Source organism: Pungitius pungitius, chromosome 11 (assembly GCF_949316345.1).
Source record: "Pungitius pungitius chromosome 11, fPunPun2.1, whole genome shotgun sequence".
Classification (NCBI taxonomy): Eukaryota; Metazoa; Chordata; class Actinopteri; order Perciformes; family Gasterosteidae; genus Pungitius; species Pungitius pungitius.
In genome coordinates, this window is record NC_084910.1 from 14,644,488 (window position 1) to 14,666,121 (window position 21,634).

General features: G+C 46.8%; 1 protein-coding gene and 1 pseudogene across 2 annotated transcripts; both read right to left on the minus strand.

Moving 5' to 3' along the window:
• Nucleotides 1-248: 248 nt before the first annotated feature.
• On the minus strand, nucleotides 249-2,621 carry LOC119197799 (NADH dehydrogenase [ubiquinone] flavoprotein 1, mitochondrial-like; annotated as a pseudogene).
• Nucleotides 2,622-4,251: 1,630 nt separating this feature from the next.
• Nucleotides 4,252-20,898, minus strand: zbtb7b (zinc finger and BTB domain containing 7B). Of its 2 annotated transcripts, none has more exons than XM_037454410.2 (4): nucleotides 20,549-20,898; nucleotides 18,668-18,773; nucleotides 7,004-8,079; nucleotides 4,252-6,909 (listed from the first exon to the last, which is right to left on the minus strand). In XM_037454410.2, exons 2-4 carry the CDS (start codon nucleotides 18,767-18,769, stop codon nucleotides 6,285-6,287), a joined length of 1,803 nt encoding a protein of 600 aa, XP_037310307.2. In that variant the 5' UTR covers nucleotides 18,770-18,773; nucleotides 20,549-20,898; the 3' UTR covers nucleotides 4,252-6,284. The 2 variants fall into 2 exon arrangements, with proteins under 2 accessions (XP_037310307.2, XP_037310306.2); XM_037454409.2 differs by lacking the exon at nucleotides 20,549-20,898 and adding an exon at nucleotides 19,444-19,806.
• Between the last annotated feature and the right edge of the window lie 736 nt (nucleotides 20,899-21,634).

The window sequence follows — 21,634 nt, forward strand, 5'->3', positions numbered from 1 at the left end:
CCTTTGAAGAACTTGCTGCCTGTAAAAGTTTTGCAATGAAGATCATTTTAAAGATTCATTTTAATTCAATCAATATTTTAATATTTAGAACTAAAATAATGTACACGACGCCGTATAGCACAATGAGCTAATTGCTGAACGTGCTGACACGAACTCTGGCACCCTTTCAGATCATCTCGATCTCTGGCTCCCTCGGGTGGGTGGGGGGGTTTCATGTTATACTGAGCGATGCGGTTTTCCATGACCGGCTAGAGGTGGCGGATCGGTCCCTGTGGGTCGAGAGAAGAGGAACAAATGCTCTCGTTAAGATTTGTATCTGTTTGAACAGGAATTACATTACATGTCATTTAGCTGACGCTATTACCCAAAGCAACTTCCATTGCATTATAACTCATGCGTTACATTTTGCCTGGGGAGCAGTTAGGTGTTAGGCAGCCGGGATTCGAAACCACCAACCCTGCGGCTCCCTGCGCATCACACTACTCTGTAGTAGTGCCCACCGGGAATAAGATGTCACCTGCAGGGGCCATTTTATCCATCCAGTCCACTCCTGGGAGAGGACAAAGAGAACCCTTAACCTTTGAGTAATGTTTGGTCCAAACACTGATTTTTCTCTGGTAAAAATTGTACCTGATCTCACCTGAAAGGACCTACCGGTGTACCGGAGTGTCAGGTGGGCCCCCTGGCCTTCCCCTAAAACAATGTCCCTCCAACAAACAAGCACCAACCAGAAAGACACTCAAAGTAACCACAAAGCGACTAAAACAACGACAGAGACGCAAAGACATCGCAAATAGCCCTGCTACGATTATGAAAAATGGAGGCCCAAAGGGACACAAAACAACCACTAAGACACACAAAAGGACTGTAGAAAAGGGGAAAGCATCTCCAAAGTCTGTGTGTCTTGCTCTGATGTAGTTGAGGGGGTGCAGCCTGTTCAATGTCTCTCAAACGGTCCGTGCTGTCTTGTAAGGGGTAAATACATCATGCAGTGCCTCACCCTCCCTGCAGGGAGCGCACTGGCCACAGATGGCATGTGTGTAGAAGTCAACCACCCATGCAACGGCTCTGATCAGTCAGTCAGGAGGAAAAACATAGCCAGATTCACCTCCTTCAAAACTGTAAAAAAAATTTAAAAAGCTGCAGTGTGTTTTCACATCTTTCAGGGATCTGTTTACCGATTTATCCAGAACTATGATGGCAGCTGTACCCAGCGGTCCCTGCACGGACCATCAGTCCATCCATCAAAATGCATGGAAACATTGTTGCACACGTGCTGAGGGATGATGGGAGCGGACGACCCCCCTTCCCCCCCGGGATTACTCCTAATAGACTGTCCCCTCACAGACTGTCCCCTCCTTCACCAATCGCACAAGAGGAAGTCGTGTCAGCGACCCATCAAGTCAACCAGCATCAACACAGCAGCGGATTGTAAACACACACACACACACACACACAAACACACCTGCGTGTCTCTGTTAGATCCCGCAGAGGAATAGACATCTCTTCCTCCGCTGTCCACGGTGTGTTCGTCCCAGAGTTCCTCTCCCTCCAAAAGCTGGCCGCCTTGACGACAAATCGCAGGCGCCACGGCAACAGTCTCCATATTGGAGACTGTCGTTGGGCATCCAAATACACCTTGAGTTCCTATAAGTTCCTTACAAACCACAAGTGTTTCCAGTAGGAAACCAGCTGTACGAGTACCTCACCTTTGTGTGCAGGAAACGGCGGCTTCACTCCGGCTTTTCCTTTGTTTTGCCCACGAGCGATTCGATGAGGGCCGCCTCCTGCCCGCAGATGTGGGCCCCGAGCCCCCCCCGCATCACAAACGCGTCAAAGTCAAACGCAGAGCCTGAACCTGTTTGAAGAGCGGATCCACACGTCCCCCGCTGGGGCCTTTGTGTGTACCTGTAGATTTGAGGACTTGAAGTAAAGCTCTCCTCTGATGTAGATGTATGCAGCACGAGCGCCCATGACCCCCCCGCCCCCCAGCCCCCGCGATCAGGCAGCCTTCTATAGTCACGCAATATCTCGCGGCCTTTACATGTTCCAGGCTCCCCCTCGTCAGCGTTCACCACCAGGTACTTAGGTCGAAGGCCACAAGGAAGTAAGGAAACACTCGATACACCACCAGAACGTTTAAGTTCCTTCTCCCACCTGCTGTCACTTGGTTTGTTCGTGAAGCTCCACTTCATGCCGTTGGGGAAGACTTGCTCCTCCTCGACCCCTCGGCCCCCGAAGGCCAGAGACTTTCACCGCATTCAAGATCCAGTCGGATCCTTTCGGCGCGATCTCCTTCGTCTTATACCCCTCTCCTCGTCTGAGGGAGCCTTTTAAGAAGACAGACATGGAGATGAGTAAGCATTTCCAGAGTTTTAGGTCATTAACGACTCAGAGAAAAGGGTATTTTTCGCCTCTCGTGTTTGTAACTCCAGTGTTGCCGGGAATATAAATTGGTGGATATTCTGTTTTTGTCACTCAGAGGGCTAAATGTGGTCTCTTTTGGCTTCACCTGGTGAGTGAGAGAGAGAAGATGAAAGACAAGTGCAACTGATAAGGCGGTGACCATAGTTAGTACTTAGTTATCAAACACTTAAAAATAAATGAACACTCCATTGTCATATATATACACAACTACAAGTAGACTCATGCCTCTCCCATCTTCACGTGTGCCAACGCCTGCTGTGGTGCTCGTGTTGCATGCAGGCCTGCCGGCGCTGCAGTGCCGTAGGTGACACGCGGAGTGAGAGCAGCATCCCGCCGGAGACACAGGCCTCCGGCCCGCTTCCGAGCACGTTCACGCTGCAGAGCCTTCTCTGGCCAGAGTCTCCGTTGGGCTTCTCGTACAATCCAATCACAGAGCTTCAGTGTGGGCCTGCTGGGTCGGCTTAATTAGAAGCGGAGGGGATTAACCAACCAACCACGTCACATCCTGTCACAGCTGCCCGATGAGACTCCCCAAAAAGGCTCCCGATCCATCACAGGTGTGCGTGCGCACACAAACAAACAAACAAAAACTGATAAATACGGGGTCACTGATAGACGGATTGTGTGAATGATTCACAGGCTTATAAATGGATTGTTAATGTTAAGGTAACCACTAATTCTATCAAAGGTCCACAAACTAGTCATTGATTAACCGATTTGACGCATGGTGGTTGTTTTATTCCAGTGACCCCAAGCGTGATAATCGGCCAACATTCACAGTTCAATGAAACCACCATGACAAATTATTATAATTAATATGACATCCCACCTGTATAAAATGTATTAGAAATATTCACAAAAATACAATGTATTGTCTAAAACACTTATGAATAGTCCCAATATCCACACTATTCAGTATGCCAGAAAAACGGTATCAAAGGCCGCATGATTTTGTGTTTATTCTCACCCAGTCATTTGTGCAGCAGATATATGAACAAGATGCCACCTTATGACAAGGTGGTATCTCTCAGTTGAATGCATACGGTATGCAACATGTTGTACAAAAACTATGCACATTTTAAACGCAGAAAGTGTGTTCAAGATTAAGATGTAAATCTAAGTTTATTTGGAAGAACGTCAGCTTTTGATGTTGACTCCTTAATTACGAAAAGTTTGCTGAACCCCTTGAAAACTTTTTTTTGTAATACAAACCAATAACACACATTGAAATGATCAAGCTTAGATATGTTTATTTATTTTCTTTACATTAACTGAAAACAAATGATGTGAAAATGAATTCATATCTCTGAGAAGGTTCCACTAAAAAAAACGGAAAGACAATTATGTATCCCTGAAAGTGGGGTCTCTGGACCTGACTGGACCCCGCGCCCCTTCACCAAAGCAAAGAAAACAAACCGCTCACATAGAAACACAAACTTCACAGCTGGCATCAGTTGACCCTCATTCATCCACGAAGCTCCGAACGGGAGCTCAAAACACCCTTCATGAACAAGACCGAGCGTCATACTGCCGTTCCAGCAGGACTAGTTCCAGTAAGACCAGTAGTTTATGGACAGGCCTTGTATTTCCACAATAGGTTTAATTCATTTGGTCCTCAACGGTTTAATCATAAGAAATCTACCTCACATTTTCATTCAAGTGCAAAGTATGTCTGCAAATTCAAAAATTACGGAAACTTTATTGAGACATATTTCAACCTATTCTTATACATTGATATTATTGATGTCATTTTTAGTATTGTACCTAGATCAATTGCAAACACTATATAATAATATATAAACCATTTCCAATTTGGGTTTTTAAACTACCGGCCTTACTCTCTCGCATGAAGAGCCTGACAGCACCAAACACTTGCTTCCCATTTTACATTTTTTGTATAATCACTTAGTGCATTGCTCAAGATTTCCTGAGAGTAGTTGCAGCACACACAAAACAGAAAGTCTAAGGCAACTTCATCCCAATATATATTATATTGACTAATAATTCTGTACTATTTATGCAGGAGGAAGAGTACTCAATGTATGCAGGTCTTAAGAAGAATCTCTATCACAATCTTACACGTTATCGAGTGAGTTAATGGATTAGATATGGAAGGTCAGACAAAACGGCTTCAAGCTCTCAAATCTCATCGTGCAAACAAACTAGAAATAAAAAAAGAAAAAGAAAGATTTACTACACAACAAGAAGCGGATAGTGCACACAAGGCCAGACCAGGTGTGCGTGACTGCTGGAGCATGTCCTGACTGAATGGGTTTCAAACGAATGGGGAATAAAAAGACAACTGCCGATGTTTAAAGCCATTAATGATTGCATCACACCCTGCGAAAGGCCTTCACGTACTGGTCTCGGGGAAAGCGCGACAGAACTAAAAGGATTTTTTTGGTCAAAGATAGATTTACCTCCAAGGGTGATGGCCCATTTAGACGCGGCGGTGGCCAATGTACGGGAACGGCCACGTTAACATGCGATACAGTACTATTATTACAATAAAATTAACAAAAGAAAAAGCGCACCGAAAATGTCAAACTACAACGTCATTCTGTGTGTTCCAGTTACATCAGAAGGGTTTAAACCCCGCTGACTTCTTCCTTGCTCACTTCCCTTCTCTTTACCCCAGATGGAATGTGCCTTTTTCATTGCAGTACCTGACAGGGTTTAATGTGCAAAGAATGCATTGGAGGACGAATCGCCAAAAGAAGACAAGAGGCCCATAAAAAAGGCGGTAAGTTACGGGGAGATGTTGAGTCAGAACCTTTAGATTTTCTTAAGACTTGTGATCTGTCTCCCCTCCTTGGATTTGGTCTCACAAGAGAGTTTCAGCAGAAGAACCATAATAAATAACAATAAATAAATAAGTACAGAAAAGGTGGGGGGCGCCATCTCATTCAGCCCCTCACCTTTTTGCCCCTTTTTCTATTTTTTTTTTCTTTTCAAACAAGAAACCTAAATGAGCGCATTGGAAGACTGAAATCCACAGCCTTTGGTGAAAAGAAGAATTGTTTTCAACACAATCAACAACTCGCTGACCCTGGACTTTGTCACTTTTGGTCAGGCGTTTAACAGAGAGCTGTCTGGCTCAGAAACACTCACACATGGAAGCAGACTCTTTCTCATGGCTATCAAAACCGTCGGGAAGAATCTCCTCTTCAAACCCAACATTGGCTACCGGTCGCCTCTCTTCTCTCCTGTGAACTTAAGCTTAAGAGAACAGTTCAACTAAAATTCTTTGGTTCAAGCACCAAATCAAAGCAGAGATTACCACTAAGAAGAAAAGACACAACGAACGTTATTGCTTTCAACGCACAGAATGAGTTTGTCTACACTGCGTTTCCACCGATAACCACCAGGGGGCAGCAGGCACGCAAACTCATTGTTGTGATCTAGGTTATATGACTTCTGAATTGCACCTGAATCAATACATTTATGTTGTAACTACAATCTGACATCTTCAAAAAGTCCCTGCATGATGCAGGTCTGGATTTTAGTTTGCATAGTGAAAAGCATCCCAGTTACCACACGCACATCCAGCTAGAAAAGAAAAAAAAAATCACACCAAACAGTTCAAAACTGAAATACATCAAATGAAAACAGCAAACAAGAAATCCAATCTAAAAGACAAAATCAAATAACGCCAAGAGCATTTAAAATATCTAAGAAAACCCGTTTTCCATTTTTTTTCCTTATAATATCATTTAGTTGTATTTATTTTTGTAAGCGCTCTCTAAGTGGGAGCAGCAGGTCATCAGTCCCGCCACCTGAGTGAGATGTTTTTTTTACTGTGGACTCTCAAAACACACACACACACATACACCTGCACACACTCACACACACATTCTCTATTCCTCTTCTTCCACTCCAATTTCTTCTTCAACTTCCTCGGCCCATCGGTCACGCTGCGCGGCCGGGGAGCGAGCTCCTCCCGGGTCTTCTCCGTCCGCCTCGCGGCCCCCCCGCAGCTCCAGGCCGCGCAGGAAGAGCTCCGGGTAGCCGGCCAGGCCGTGGGGCGCGAGTTGGGCCAAGGCCTGGATGGCGAGGGAGCGCTCCACCTCCGCGTCGCCCGGAAACAGACGCGGGTGGGGGCCGCCGCGCGATCCACTCCCGCCGTCCAGCGCCGCGTGGGCGAAGAACGCAGAGGGGTGCGCCTGCAAAGACAAGGCCTCCAGGCGGTCGGACTGCTCCCTCCCGCCTTCCTCCCCGAGCTCGTCCTCCCCGAGCTCGGCCCCCCGCCTGGGTCGGCGCGTGCGCAGCTCCAGGCAGCTGTGTCCCTTGCGGTGACGCTGGAGGTGGTCCTCTCGGGCGAAGGCCTTGTGGCAGAGCGGGCACTCGAAGGGCCTCGCCCCGCTGTGGAGGGACAGGTGGTTCTTCAGGTCGTACGAGTGGAGGAAGCGGGCGGGGCAGTGGGGGCAGGGGTAAGGGCGCTCGCCTGTGTGCTTCCTCATGTGGATCTTCAACTTATCGTTCCTAATGGTGGGGGAAGAGGACAACAATTAACACGACGAAAAAAACCCCAAAAAAAACACATGACATGGTTTTCGTGTCGAACGGGTTCCTGTACCGCGTGAAACGGACTCCGCAGGCGGAGCACTGGAAGGGCTTCTCCCCGGTGTGCGTCCTCATGTGTCGGGGCAGTTTCCCCGCTCCGTGGATGATCTTCTGACAAACGGGGCACTGCTGGGGCGTCTGGGACTTCCTCTTCCTGCCGCCCCCTGCTGCCGAGGCCGCCGCTCCCCCGTCGGCCGCCGCGGAGGCCCCCGGGGGGCTTTCTGTCAGCGCGCCGTCGTCGTCGGCCACGAAACCCTCCGTGTCCTCGTCCTCCGAGAGCTTGTCGGCCAAGGGCGGGGCCGCGGGCGGGCGGGCGCCGCGCGGCCGCTCGTGCAGCCAGTGCAGGAGGCCTCCGTTTAGCTTGGCCCTCCCCCCCGGCTTCCTGACCGCCCCGGGGCCTCCGTTCTGCCGCGGTGCGACGCGGAGCTCCTCCTGCTCGGGGCTGGGGGGCTGGGTGGACGGCAGGGAGCGCACGCTGTCGGAGGAAGGGGACGGGTGCGAGGTGGGGGAGGCAGGCGGCGGGTTGAAAACCGCCGAGTCGACGTCGCGCGCCGCAACCTTTCTCATCTTCTTTTTGTCCATCTTCCTTCGAGAGGCCCTCTCCTGCGCCCCCCTCTCTCCCCCCGCTGCCGTCCTCTCGGGGGCCGCGCTGTGGGCTCTCTGCTCCTCTGTCGCCTCCGCCGGCTCCCCCAGGATGTCTCTGCACGCGTCCGCCACGCACTGGATGCCCAGGAGCTGGGCCCCTCGCAGCACATCTCGCATCCCGGAGCTGGGGATGGTCAGCGTGGCGGTGTAGGCAAACTCCAGCAGGGCATCCAGCGCGTCGGGCGCCACGCAGTCCAGCTGGCACACGCTGAAGCCTCCTCCGCCCTCGCAGCCCCCCTCGTCGGCCCCGAACAGCCCGCGGAAGTAGAGGCTGACGGCGGCCATGACGGAGCGGTGAGTTGGGTAGCGCGCCCCGCGGGACGTCAGCGTGAGGTCGCAGAGAAGGCCCGTCCTCCTCTGGTCATTCAGGTGGGACAGGAGCTCACTGCTGTGCTCCGGGAAGGGGATCCCAATCAGGCCGTCCTCTCCTGGAGACATTGCCACCTGCGGGGAAGAGAAAGGGAGAGCGGGTGAGTGGAGGGAATGAGGCGTGAGCAAATGGGGCAATCGACGGATTTGTGCCTTTCTGCTTTTAAAATGAATAAAATCAATTCCAATGAATTCCATCAGCCCCACAAATCTTTTGCAGTGCCTAACATTGGAAGAATATCCTTCTTCTTCCAACCAAAAAGTAAATCTTTGTTCTTTCGCATCAAGGACAATGTCGCCCGGGCTTAGCAACAACCCCGCCACCCCCCCCTCATCCTATGCCCCACCCACCCTCACACGCTGTACTTTCTCTCCAGATTGCTAAATCAAGAAGGCGGCGACTCGGCCTGTGAGATGGGGGGTTGGGGCACCGGAAGACAAACGCGATAAGACAACGGAGACGGCAGGAGGCAAAACGTAACAGCACAAAGGAATAATCAATCATTTGAACAGAGGGGGGGGGAGAGAGAGAGAGAAAGCTAAAAACAAATGATCAATATCAATGACGTGGAAAGGATGCAGCGTTATGCAATGTACGGCATGTGCTGTGGCCAAAAGGCAGCAGGTGAATTCCTGTGTAAAACTTTCGTGGCATTGGCTGTTTGATTAGAATACCTGGAGAGGAAAGAGAGGGACAAAGAGAGGGAGAAGAAAGAAAGAAAGAAAAAAGTCAATTGGGGGACAGGGAGGAAGTTACAGCGACTGTGGGGGGAAAGGAGGGACTAACAGTGAAAGAATGAGGAAGGAAGAAAAAGGCAAGATAATAATTACAAATCATTAGAAGGATTCACGTATAAGAGCATATAACAGACAGACACCATTGTCTCTTTCATTTCAATCACTCGTCTTTTCACATTTGTCGACGTAGAGGTACGGAGGTTGGTTTGAAAGGGAAATAGGTCGGTAATAAGACCCAACAACTCCCTCCGTTGACTCCCTAAGCACCCACCTCACCCTGTCCACACTGTACTTGCTCAACAATATCTCTCACACACCTGAGCGGACCAGATTTTCCACAAACAACTCACCCTCCAGATCCCCCCCCCCCCCCCCCCCCCTCCCTGCCGTTCATCTCCCTCCCATAGAAACTGGAAGCCCCCTGGCCGTCCAATAACAGTGTTCACACAGCGCCCAGAGGGCTCTGCACAACGACGGTGCATCCACCTGACTAACCTGCTCCAAAACACACCCTATTAAACACACACACACACACGCACACACACACACACACACACACACGCACACACAGCCAATCTGAGGCTCCCCCTCCCAGTATTGTTATTTTTTTTAACCTGTTCTGTGATGATCGTAACGCCACCCTTCTTTCAAACACATACTTGTGGTAATTCACTCCACCCCTTCAACTAATTAAATAAATACCACTCCGATTCTTCCCACTGTGCATATATATATATACACACACACACTCACACACACACACACACACACACAAACCTCCAGTTTGGTGTTCATCAAGTGAGCGACCTGAAGTACCCGAATGCTCAGCCTACCTTCTCCGTCTTCATGGGCATGGGGACAGTCAGTCGGAGACGAGGTATCGCGTGTCTCGCGGCATCCATCTTTCTGCGCTTTTACAACTCTTCTCCTTCTGATGTCTTCTAAAACCACTTCTTACCCCCCCCCTCCACCCTCCTCCTTTGCTATTTCCTCCAATCCTTAGATGTTTAACTAAAAACAGAAAAAGAGCGATCTCTCAGTCAGAAGTCGGGGTAATGTGCCCATCCTTGGGGATGTCGACCTCTTTCGCAGTGTGTCACTCCGTCTCCTTCCGGTTGTATCAAAAAAAAAAAAAAAAAAAAAGGGTTCACAGTGACGGAGGTAGATTCAGAGATACCCCTCCCTCCCCCCCAAGTCGCCTACGCGCCCCCCCCCCCCCTCCCCTCTCTCCAAAACCCAACGGCCCATTTTCCGAAAACCTTCCGATAAACACCATCTCCTCGCCGAACGTCTCCCTGGGTAGAAAGAGGCCGACAGGTAGCTCGGGGTAGTCCATCGAACAAATAACCTTCGGGTTTCAGACCAAACACCATAAAACGTAAGCCGCTTCGGCAGGAAGGAAACAACCCGAGCACCTCACAAATACCAATTTTGAGTGTCAAAGTTGAACAACCATGTAAGACCCAAAATCATATTGGCATTATGAGTCATATTACAACCAGGAACAAACATTCAGGTGGGTACGATATGAGACTCAAACCACACTGCAGACACACACACTGCTGTAGAAGCAATCAAATAAGGAAATTGAATAACACCTGTCGCAGATATTCACGGTTATTTTTTTTAGCCAAAGCAGTTTCATAAAAAACAACGAGGACTCCACACGTTGCTGAAGCCGCTGATACAGAAGAGTGAGGGAGTTAAGGGTCATGTGCTTGCTTTGTCTCGTGCACACACACACAAACAAACACTTTTCTAATTTACACAGCATTCCATTTATACCAACAAACATGTTAATAGATCAGAAACAGTTTTGCCAGGAAGGACTTTCTTCTTTTTTATGATTTTAAACTGAATATCTTTGGATTTGGGGGCCAAACAGGATGACTTAAGAAAATTGTGATTGGCACCTTTTCAGCGTTTCCTGAAATTTGATCGACAAATTTTAAAGACAAGAAAATAATGTGTGGGTCAATGGTTTGTTGTCGCCCTGCATAATAAAGAAATGCATTAAAAACACGCGTGTAAAACATCCCTTGACCTTGTGTGTCTCATTTAAGGAACACCATCAAAAGGCCGTCGTAGCTTAAATGCATCCACAGGCAAATTGGCACCAATTTTTAAAACCCCTCAACGAGCAGAATGGCACTAAAAACACCAACCCCACAAATCTCAAGCAAAGCAGAGCAGACAAACGAGACATGAAGGGGTTTGAGGAAAGGCACACAACGTACGTCAAATTTCCGGCTCAGGGGAGTAAAAAAAAAAAAAAAAAAAAAAAAAAGCATTATGGGTGGTTGATGGTTCGAGCTTGTTACTTTAGGGCCATTCCTTCGAACACGGGCGTGTTCCGAAATAATAACATTGTAGAGAAGTTACAATGATTCCCATCAGTTTTCTGTCTGCTAGTGAGTCAATGGACACACACACACACACACTTTGTCTTTCAAAATAAACCATGTTGAGTTACAACCCCGTAATAACTAGCCATAATTTAAATAACCATAATTACTGTCATCACACCGTTACGTTTACTCATGTTAATGTGAGATCTATACCTGGAGTAAATAACTGATGGCTCTCTTTGCCTTTAGGTGCGTCACTTATAGTCATCGCTACGCACAACCACAAAAAAAGCACTTTGAGCATTTCGTCTCAAGTAAATCTGCCATTGTGATCGCTTTCTTTGCCTTTAACGCTACAGATGTCAAGACATTACTTTGTTTCTAACTATCAGCTCCTTCCTCTTTGTTTCTTGATCTCACCTCCTACTCTTCTCATCGAGAGTGGAGGACGTCACCTCCTCTGCACCTTCTACGGTTTCCTCATCCCTCGCTTTCATTATGTGTACACTCTTCCTCTCTTCACACAAAGCAGTATTTGTAACTTGATTAAAAAAAAAAAAAAAAAGCCAATATCATCTGGAGACTTTCTATGATGTTGCTCATCCAACTGCCGGGACAAGTGTCCCAAACAGGGCTAAAAAGACTAAATAAAACATGTGGAGGAGAATCCATCAAGGATGGGGGTTTTTATACTTATGAGGAAATGGAAACTTAAATCCACCATTACAGTCCACTTCCATCACTCAGTGCAACTCACTTGACACAAATATGGTCGGAGGCCAGGAAAATGACAGCAGCAGGATTGAACAAACCTGCACACAGAGATTTATTCTTCGGTATAAAAGCAGGTTGTAGTATGCGTCGCCTATATCATGAAATCCCTCTGCTCACTCTGCTGACTGTGATGACTGGAACCAGAACGGTTAGTGTTATTTTTACGGGCGCTTACTTTCCGTTAAAAAAGTTGTACGTTTTCCCAGTGCACCTCAATTATAACAGAGTCCAGCGCTAAAAAGGGGGAAAATATGACTTTATACTATTAACAGAAAACTGTGGTTGAGAAGGAGAAATGCTTTATGAATTCTGATGTCAGATGTTTTCCAATGGGCCCGTTTGTGACTCTGTGTGTGTGTGTGTGTGTGTGTGTGTGTCTGTGTGTCGGCATGGTGGGTTGCATGTGATTTTTACAGCTTTCTCAGTTCTCACAGTACTTAAACAACGTAACTCTGAGTTTAACAAAGTGAATTCATTAAGTTAAATGTTAAAGGTAATAAGAGTCCACTATTGAATGCAGATGTAACCAAATATAGCAACATTCTTTTGTTTTTTTCAAAATGATAAGTTATGAAATGCCTGAAAGGAGATACATTGCTGAACGCTGCAGGAGCTTAAATACATTAAAAGAATGTATTTATTACAGTAAAATTACAAAATGTTCTGTAGGGCAAATGCGAGGAAGAGTTTTCGTAAATACAAAACTCTGTGAGAGGTAATTCATAACCACAACATCATGATGCACAACTACCACAGTGAGAGAAAAACAAAAAAGCGCTCAAGCACACAGAAAGTAAGAGACGAGCTCATACCGTATCTCCTCCACACACCGTCCTCCTCTCCCCACTCTTCTTCTGTCTGACTGATGGATTTTAAGGGTTAAAATGTCACCCTTTTTTTTTACACTTATTTTGGGGTAGTGAGTGCGGTGCTGGGACACCATCTCAGAGGAAGAGGAGGGGAGGAGGAAACGTGCGGGGGGGGGAACAAGAGATGGGAGTCGACACATCTGCCAGACCAAAGCGGCCCGACTGAGCCCTCCCACGGGAATATCTGAGGGCAACGTTAAGGAACGGATACGTTCCAGAAGCTACACCAGAATATACAGAAGCGGACAGGTCCGTGTCCTCTGATGAAACGTCTCGTCTCTGCCAGGAGATAAAACGTCCCAGCAGTCCCCTCTGGGCTGGACATTTGCATCCCGCCCCGAGATATAAAAGCAGATTCGACCGGGGGGAGAATTTGAATCTGCATTTGAATTTGTCAAAGACCAGACTTGAGACGCCATCATGATAAATACAACGAATTGCACCCTGGCTGCGACACGACATGAAGACGAATGTAAAGGTTAAAAAAAGAAAAGAAAATAAAGGAGAAGTTCAGTGGGCTGATGATACTTAGCGAAGCTTCAACCTTCACGAAAGACCCTAAAACCAAGGCTTCCTCTGTCTTCACGGTAACTGGGGCATTAGGCTGTGTGCGTGTTTGTGCGCGCGTGTGTGCGCATGCGCATGTCACAGTCCAAGTTCCAGGAGCTCATTACATTATTCATATGGCTGGCAGAGCGGAGGCCCTCATCCCCCTCGCCCTCACACACCAGGACCTGCGACAGCGTCCTGTTTGCATGCCACACCTGAGCACCAGAGTGAGGATTATCGGCCCGTCAGCACACATTCGGGTGCACAGGTGAGCTTTGTCCCGCAAGAGTCACCCATGTAACATGAAGATTAAGTAGATGAGAAGGAAACGGATTCTGGGGGCATCATCATCATAATGGTGGAATTGAAGGCGCTCATTTAAGTATAGTTTGGCGGCACTGATATTGGGGCTATTATGAAAGATGATTTCTCAATTGACAACTTGGTATTGATTCACTAGACTTTAAGGGTTAAATGAGACAACAGTCATATTTTACTTCTCTGGAAGCAGTAAACCAATCCCTATACGGTTCTGTGTCTCATATTACAATAAGATATACATATTATATGGCTATATATATATATCATCCTGGTTGATGTGCAACACTCACTCACTTTTTACCTTTTTAAGATTTTTTTGTAATTTGCCCTTAGAATTTGTGTAAAATACAGTAACACTTCTGCCACGTTTGTCACTGCGAAGGCATGAAAGCTGAATAAATAAATCTGAGGTCGGAAAGAGGAAAAGATTTGAGAAGAGACAACAAAAGGAAAATGAGTGAGGGTATGTTTTCTAAAAACACACATGTTCTTAGAAATCACACAAGAAAAAGAAGGTATGGGGGAGGACAAACACATGAGAAAGAGTGAACGGGGGCGTAGGGAGATATTCTCAGAGATAAAGCCTAGAAGAGGGGTGGTTAAGACAGGAAAATCTAGTCCTGGCCTCGACAATCTGTTTTAGCGAGGAGACATGAAACAAGAGGAGACAAGAGTTAAGTTACAAGGGGAGAGGAAGGGGGGAGACAAAAAAAAAAAAGAAGGGAGAATAGCAGTGACACGACGGCTGGGAGATAAAACCCGTGCGAGCAGTCACAGGAAGTAGCAAGAGTTGTCGCAGGTGTGTGTGCGCGCGTGCGTGCGCGCCAGTGCAGATGTGCGAGGGAGGGATGTGGTGGAAGCCTCCTCTATCATCAGCATTACCAAAAGCAGATTTCATCTTCAGGGTCGAAAAAAAAAAACTTTATCCAAAGTCATTCTACATTGAGGCATATTTTATTTGAATTTAATTGAGGAATATTTGTGCTGAAGGATTGTCTAGAAAGTCACTTCAAAGTCCATCGATGACAACATCTGACTCCTCCAAAATATGCGCTAAGAAACCAATAATGACATAAGAAAACAAATATATAATGTGTTTTCTAATAATACGGTTCTAATGATCTTGTTTTGCAAATTTGATGAAGCTGTGAAATTTCCCCAGGGAATTAAAAATCTGCTTTTTGTTCAATAGAAACTAAACTCAATAAACACATATTCAGCGCACTGTCCCTTTAACTTACTTTGTATGTAGAGCAATAGTAAGGGAAATGTTGTGCAATCTTATGTTGTTATGTAATTAGTTGCAAAGTTAATCATTTATATTTTCCTTTTCTAATATTTTTCATTTTATGTGAAAGGTTAGCAATGTTAAGTTCAGGGAATCACAAGAGATTTTTTACACCTGATCTGCTGAATGTTCTCTTTGAAATTGTAATAAAGTAACAGTAAAAAATAAGCAGAATTCTTTTAGAACTTGTCCCATTTGGAGGGATGTGGTGACATTTAGGCTAAGCTTGTTATGTGCTTATGCTTACAGTTTCTTGATGTGCATTCAAGTAGTGCACTGATGTCACCTCCTGTGCATTAAAACATATCAATAGAATGAAAATGGAAAAAATAGCTACAAAAATGGATGAACGGTGGCTGCAGAACACAACAGAATTCTGTTTTCAGCTGAGCTGTTGAAACATTTAAACTCAGATATTATTTATTTTTATATTATCAAAAGAAACAGTATTTTATATGCATGTGTATTAAATTGCCTCACAACAGGCTGGAGGGGCTCAACAAAAACTACTGCTGCTTTCCTACAGAAAATACCTCACACTTTAGAAGAAGATGTTGCGAAAGCACTGGACACACACACACACACACACACACACACACACACACACACACACACACACACACACACACACACACACACACACACAACGTGAAATGTCGCAAAGCTAACTGATCCTGATCAGTTTCCTCTTCCTGTGTGTGAGTAAAGATGGTCGAGCACTTGAACAGATGGAAAGAGTGAAGAAAAAATAATTGGCAGAGAAACAGCCCTGACATTAAAAAAGAGAAAAGCAGTAATCCAAATAAAATATTAAAAGGTCATGAGTGAAATATGTGTCACCTTCCTGGTAATTCTGCTTAAGGACGCGTAACGGCGGGGAGGAGACGGTTTGTTTTTCCGGCGACTCCAGTTCAGGAATTATTTCATAACTTCTGAATAATCCGACGTATGCACAACAGCTTCGGGGGTCAAGAGTGTCAGGAACCAGACAAGCACAAGGCAAGAGGTTAAACTACCCGATAACTTCCAGACGACCGTCTGAAAGAAATCTAAACACCAGTCCACACTTTATATGATGGATGTTTGATAAGAGTTTCTTTGGGAGGAGAATGGAGGGAACAGAACCAATATATACGCACCCACAACCAAAAAATACATACATTTCATTACAAAATTGTGATCTGTGCTTTGTGATAATGGGGTGGTTTAAAAGAAGAAGAAAAAAGCGACTATTTTTCCAAAAAGGATGCTATGCTGCCCCTTTGGGAATAAAAAGCCTCCCATTCGCTGCTAGAGTTCCCCCTTGAACAACACACATGAAAAGGGGTCAGTTCCAACAGCAATGACTCCTTCTGCCTGCTGATGTTTGTTCTCACTTTCCCTGAAGTGTTGTCTCACTGCACCTATTTATGATAACCGCCCGCTCACTGCAGACAGAAACAATTGCACCATTACTAGAAGAGCTGAATCATGATCACTCCTTCAGTCTATGGCTTCTTTTTGTCAAGCCACTTTTTTTTTAGGTTTTCTCTTCTCTGGCTCTTTACAAGAAGAAGAAGAAGAAGAAGAAGAAGAAGAGTCACTGCCACCCTTTGATTGGTTAACGCTGGGTGGCGTGGGACGCGAGGCCGGTGGTCGAGAGCGAGGGAAGGCTGTCAAATGCAACAGAAACTCATGACTGAAAAGAGGAAATGGCAGATACATAACTTCCTCTATTGACAAAGATCGAGTGGGGGCAAGACTTAACTGTACCAGCAGCAGACTGGATTACGGACAAAGTGCAGTCACCCCCCCCCTGTGCCATCGAGGCCTCGATGTGGGGAAACAGCCGCTGCACGCTGGTGAAAACACGCCACTCGCGGAGCCAGGGCAGCGGGAGACGGTCATCGATTACGCACATTTAAAAATAGATGCGACTCAATCATAGAACAAATTCATTACAGCTGTTAAACAAGCGTGAAAAACATCCAATATTGTGCTTCTTTGGTAACCGTACACGTCTCGCGCTGGATGACACACCGGTCTGACGGCCGAGGGAAGATGTCTGCTTGTTTGTTGCATGAACAAAGTGAGACACAGGAATAGTTGTTTCTCAGAATACATGGTGGTTGCAGGGGTGAGACACCTTCAGATATTAGGGACATAGAAAGCAGTCTTTCGTTCGGCCTCCCCCGTTCGGTTTCTCTCTTCCCACCTTCCACCCACTGGGCTGGTTTGTAAGAGACTGAAAGAACGATGTGCGAAAAGGGGGAATTTATAAGGGTTCACATGGCCTGATTAAATCGTTTCCCGGAACGGTGTGCATGCATGTTTGTACATGTGTGCACATATTAAAAGTGTGTGTGTGCGCGCCTCGTCTGACAGACCACTTAATGCCACTTCCCCCTACCCACCAGACACACATGATTGTCACTAGTTTAGCAAAGCCACGGTCACATGCTATGTTATACCACGTAGCCCACCACAGAAAAAAAAAATCTCGACTGAAATACCAACGCCAACGACTTTATGTCACTTATGACCCTTTCTGTGCTTAAAAGACCAGTCACAGATCAATGCATAAAGTGTGGTGGTAGTCAAATTAAGTCTTACTTCAGCTATAATTATATACACACACACACACTCACATTAAAAATGATATTCATGAGAGTAGTTAGAGCATAATTATTATTATTATAATAGGGTACAATCTTCTCAGAATGTTTAGTAATTTGAAATGCAATATCAGAAATATATGTATTCCTCGTGGTCCACTTGGGAGTAACAAATGTTTTCTCGGATAAAAACAATTTAAAATTTAGTATTGGTTTTATGATCTCTAATTAAGTACATGTTTTGTTACATGAATCGAAAATTGAAGAGTCCATCAAACTCATGTGTTTATTATTATAATGAATATTCTCTGCAATTGCATTTTAACTAGAAATGTGTGTTTTGGCTTTGGAGAAATGGTCCTCGCTGTTACGCCGACATCAAAGGACACCTCGAAAACTCCTCCAAAGCCGTGTTGCATCGTGGTGATTATATTAAAAAAAACGAAAACCTATAAACACTTTATAAGTCTATTTTGAGCACAATGGTGTATTTTTGTCATCATTCCCTCTTGTTCTTTAAAAGCCGATTGCAGCACACTAACTAGGAGTTGACTTCCAGGTTATTCAAAAGTTTGACCACTTTATTGAGCTCAGATTTATTGAAAAAACAATGACGTTTACAAGTAGTCTCCTCTCTAGCCATTCTAAAGACAAAAAGAACAGCTTCAATCTGGATTGACCCCCACAACAATGTGTTTGTGGTCAGGGGGGTCAGTCAAGCACTTTATTCAAGTACATCTCCTCTTACTGTTACACCCACTGGGTGGGCTGAGCTCCATCTACTCAAATGAGTCAGTTCCAAACCAAACAAAAAAATGTACTGCATCCTTACGGGAGAGCGCCTTCTTAAAAGAGAGCAATCGTATGTTTTGGACTATTCCCGCCAATATATTTTTACACTGAATTCGTCCAAACGCCCATTCAGATCCGGCTGCCAATATCCACTAAAAGGTTTCGCACAACTATTTTGAACAACATATGATTCAAATAAAGCATCAGTTGAAGAAGAAGTCCAAAAGAGAGTTTTCACACAACCAATAACATCTTTGTCGTCTCCTTGACAGCAAGACCACACTCGAGTGTGGTCATCACAAACCCTTAATACCACCATTGTCCCATTAGATAATGGTCCACGAGTTAAGATCTTATGAATAGAATCGAATAGAATAGAATAAATCCTACCTCAGGTCCATATACCCAGGAGAAGATTGGTGCCTGACTTCTCCTCCCTCTCGCTCGTCCCCCTCCTCTTCGGTCCTTCGCTTGAAGGTCAGCAGAGGTCATACACCTGGAGGAAAATGCACACCATGTAAACAAATGTACTGGGTCAGGCCTTCACCAGGTAAGAGACATGACAAACTAGTTTTCTTCGCTTGTTGTAAAATAGGGTTTATTTCCAGTTCATGCATGTACACATAATTCAAGGTGGAGTGGGGACAGAAGGGGGGTTCTTGTAAAAGAGCAGAAATAAAAAGAAGCCTCTAGAAACCGACCGCTTCCTACTTTGACTTCTTCAGAAAATAAACTCTCCAACAGTCAGTGAGGTTATGAAAGCGACAGACACACACACACACACACACACACGAGTCCAAAGTGATCCACAGCATACTGTTACTGCTGCCCTGTTATGACTTCCACATAACTCACAAAAATATCTTTAAAACGTCGCCAGTGATGTGGAGAACTCTTCTCGAGAGCAGATTCAGACTGAACACACAACCGCGGAGCTTCATGGAGGAAAACCAGAGATTTCAGCTACAAGATGCAGACGGCTGCAGAAAGCAGAGCAGGACGGAGGTCTCGTCAGGACAGCGAGGGATAAAGCACAGATGTCTAATTATGTTTCAGACAAAGCTCAGGGCAAACAGAGCCGGCATTAAGAATTTATTTAAGAACCGTGATGGCCCCTCCATGTGTGGAGTCATCCCATTACGAAGAAGCATTAGACGGCCACTCACATCATGGCACTCACACGGGGAACAAATCCCTGAAACTGGTCTTCCCTTGGTTCCCGCTCAGGCCGTACGGATGATGTGTCAGCCCCTCAGAGGCCCAGAGCAACCCAAAAGAAGAAGAAAAAAAAGCTCCAACAACCACTTTGAGAGTAGAGGGCAAAAAGGCATCGACTAACGTTACCTGCATGCACGGTAACAGATTTAAACAAACCGAGTGTGTCCAAGACGGGGAAAAACAAAACCCCAGAGCCGGTCGAGCCTGTCGGGCCGGTCTGTCAGAGGGGCGAGTCGGCCGACATATCTGCCTCTGTAATCACCCACCCAGCCCACTCAGCCCACTCGCACGACAGCTCTCCCACACCCACGAGACAGGCAGGAACCTCAAGCCAACATTACAGCCCGAGCGCACACACATCCTACTGTAACAGTCACGGGATTAGAATAAAACACTGGGTGCGCCACCAGAGGAGGAGGGAGGGGGGGGGGGGGGTGATTAACAGACCCACCGGGAGGGAGATCATTAGGTGCGAGAGGCTAAAGGAACCAACAGATCCACCGCGTGCCCGTGAGCGGCCGCAGAGGCAGGTAATGTGCGTGAGAGCAGGTTGGGTTTTGGATGTCAGCCGGTGTTCTCGGCTATAATTAGCAGACGAGTCTCCAGAAATGTACCCGCCGACCCTGGACACTCTCTCTCTCTCTCTCTCTCTCCCTCTCCCTCTCTCTCTCTCTCTCCCTCCCTCCCGCTCTCACCTGGCCGACAAGAACAAATCACACAGCGGCTGCAGCACCTCCTGCAACAACAAAATAAAAACACTACCACACCACCTACGTGTCATTTTGTGCAGCCCATGTGTGTAATGACATGGGAACGAACGTCGACGGGGAGTTAGCCTACCGGTGACGTAGTTAGTCCTCTGTTGACCCCGATCGGAGGGGGGGGGGCGCTACTACTGTCACTTCGCCTACATGGCAAACAACGTATAGGTGTGTGCGTTTGTGTTTTGTGTGTGTGTGTGTGTGTGTGCGTGTTGCGGTGTGTGTGTGTGTGTGTGTGTGTGTGTGTGTGTTGTTAGCAGGTGAATCGACGGCGTAGAGGGGAAGCGGTTACCTGAGTGCCGGTGTGTCACCTGTTCGAACTCGTCGCCTCCCACCTGACCGGCCTCCACACTTCCTGGATTATCCCGTCCCACCCTTACTCGTTCTTCTTCTTTCTTTTTTTTTCAGTCCTCGCAGCTCTTGTCTTCTCTTTTGCGTCGGAGGGGGTGGGGGGGTCGTGAGGGGGGAGGGTCCTTCCGTCCTCAGATCGACACCTGCGAGTTTTTAATCTCTGCCAGATCGTGCGTCAGCGTTTTTCTTTTTTTCTATTTGATTCGGGGACCTCTCGTCTCTGCGGACCGCCGGCTCTCTGGGCTGCTGTGACATTTCTCCCCCCCCCCTCCCCCGCCGCCACCGCCACCGCCGCTGCTGCTGCCGCCACCTCCCGCCCGCCCCCTGCGCTGGTCCACTCCGACTCCCAGCTCCTTCTTTCTGAGAACCAGGAAGCGGCTTTGCCCTACTTACACCCAGCCTCGGATTGGCTCTGGCAGGGCTGGAGAGGAGACCGCCGGGGTGGGTTAGGGCAGATGGGAGGGAGGGAGGGAGGGAGAGAGGACGAGAGGGGAGGGGGGTCCGGCTCCGATGTGATAGGCCGAAAGCGGTGTCCGTCGCCGGGGCGAAGGGAGGGGAGAGGTGTGCAATGTTTGGAGACCCCGCTCCTCCTCCTCCTCCACCTCGTCTCTCCCTTCGGCACCGCGCGCAGTGGAGGATACCCGCCCACCTGCTGACCGTTTTTTTTCTTCTTCAATTTTTATTAAAAATAAACTGCCCCCCCCCTTCCCCGGGCCTATTGTGATAACTCAAAGGTGCGCAGAGGATGTCTCGCATCCAGTTTGAAGAGCGGCCAAAAGGGCAAAGACGGGGACTTTCTTTAATGACTTAGTGGTAGTGAAACGGTGAATCACAAGAGTCGTCCACGGTTTTCTGAGGAGAAGAATACAGTAAATGGTGGAACTATTTTCCAGCGAGAGAAAGGTGACACAGACACCAAACCGCAGCCCTCATTTCCCTTGAGAAAAAAAAACTTTGAACACGTATCTCCTATTTGAAGTGGTGAGGGTATGGGAATCACCTCGCTTTTTCAAAACTCATCCTCGTC

Coding starts and splice junctions, on each gene's coding strand:
- zbtb7b (XM_037454409.2), bottom strand. Junction 8,080..18,667: donor CCTGGGTATATGGACCTGAG/GTAGGATTTATT, acceptor TCTTCCCCGCAG/GTGGCAATGTCTCCAGGAGA. Junction 6,910..7,003: donor TGCGGAGTCCGTTTCACGCG/GTACAGGAACCC, acceptor CCCCACCATTAG/GAACGATAAGTTGAAGATCC.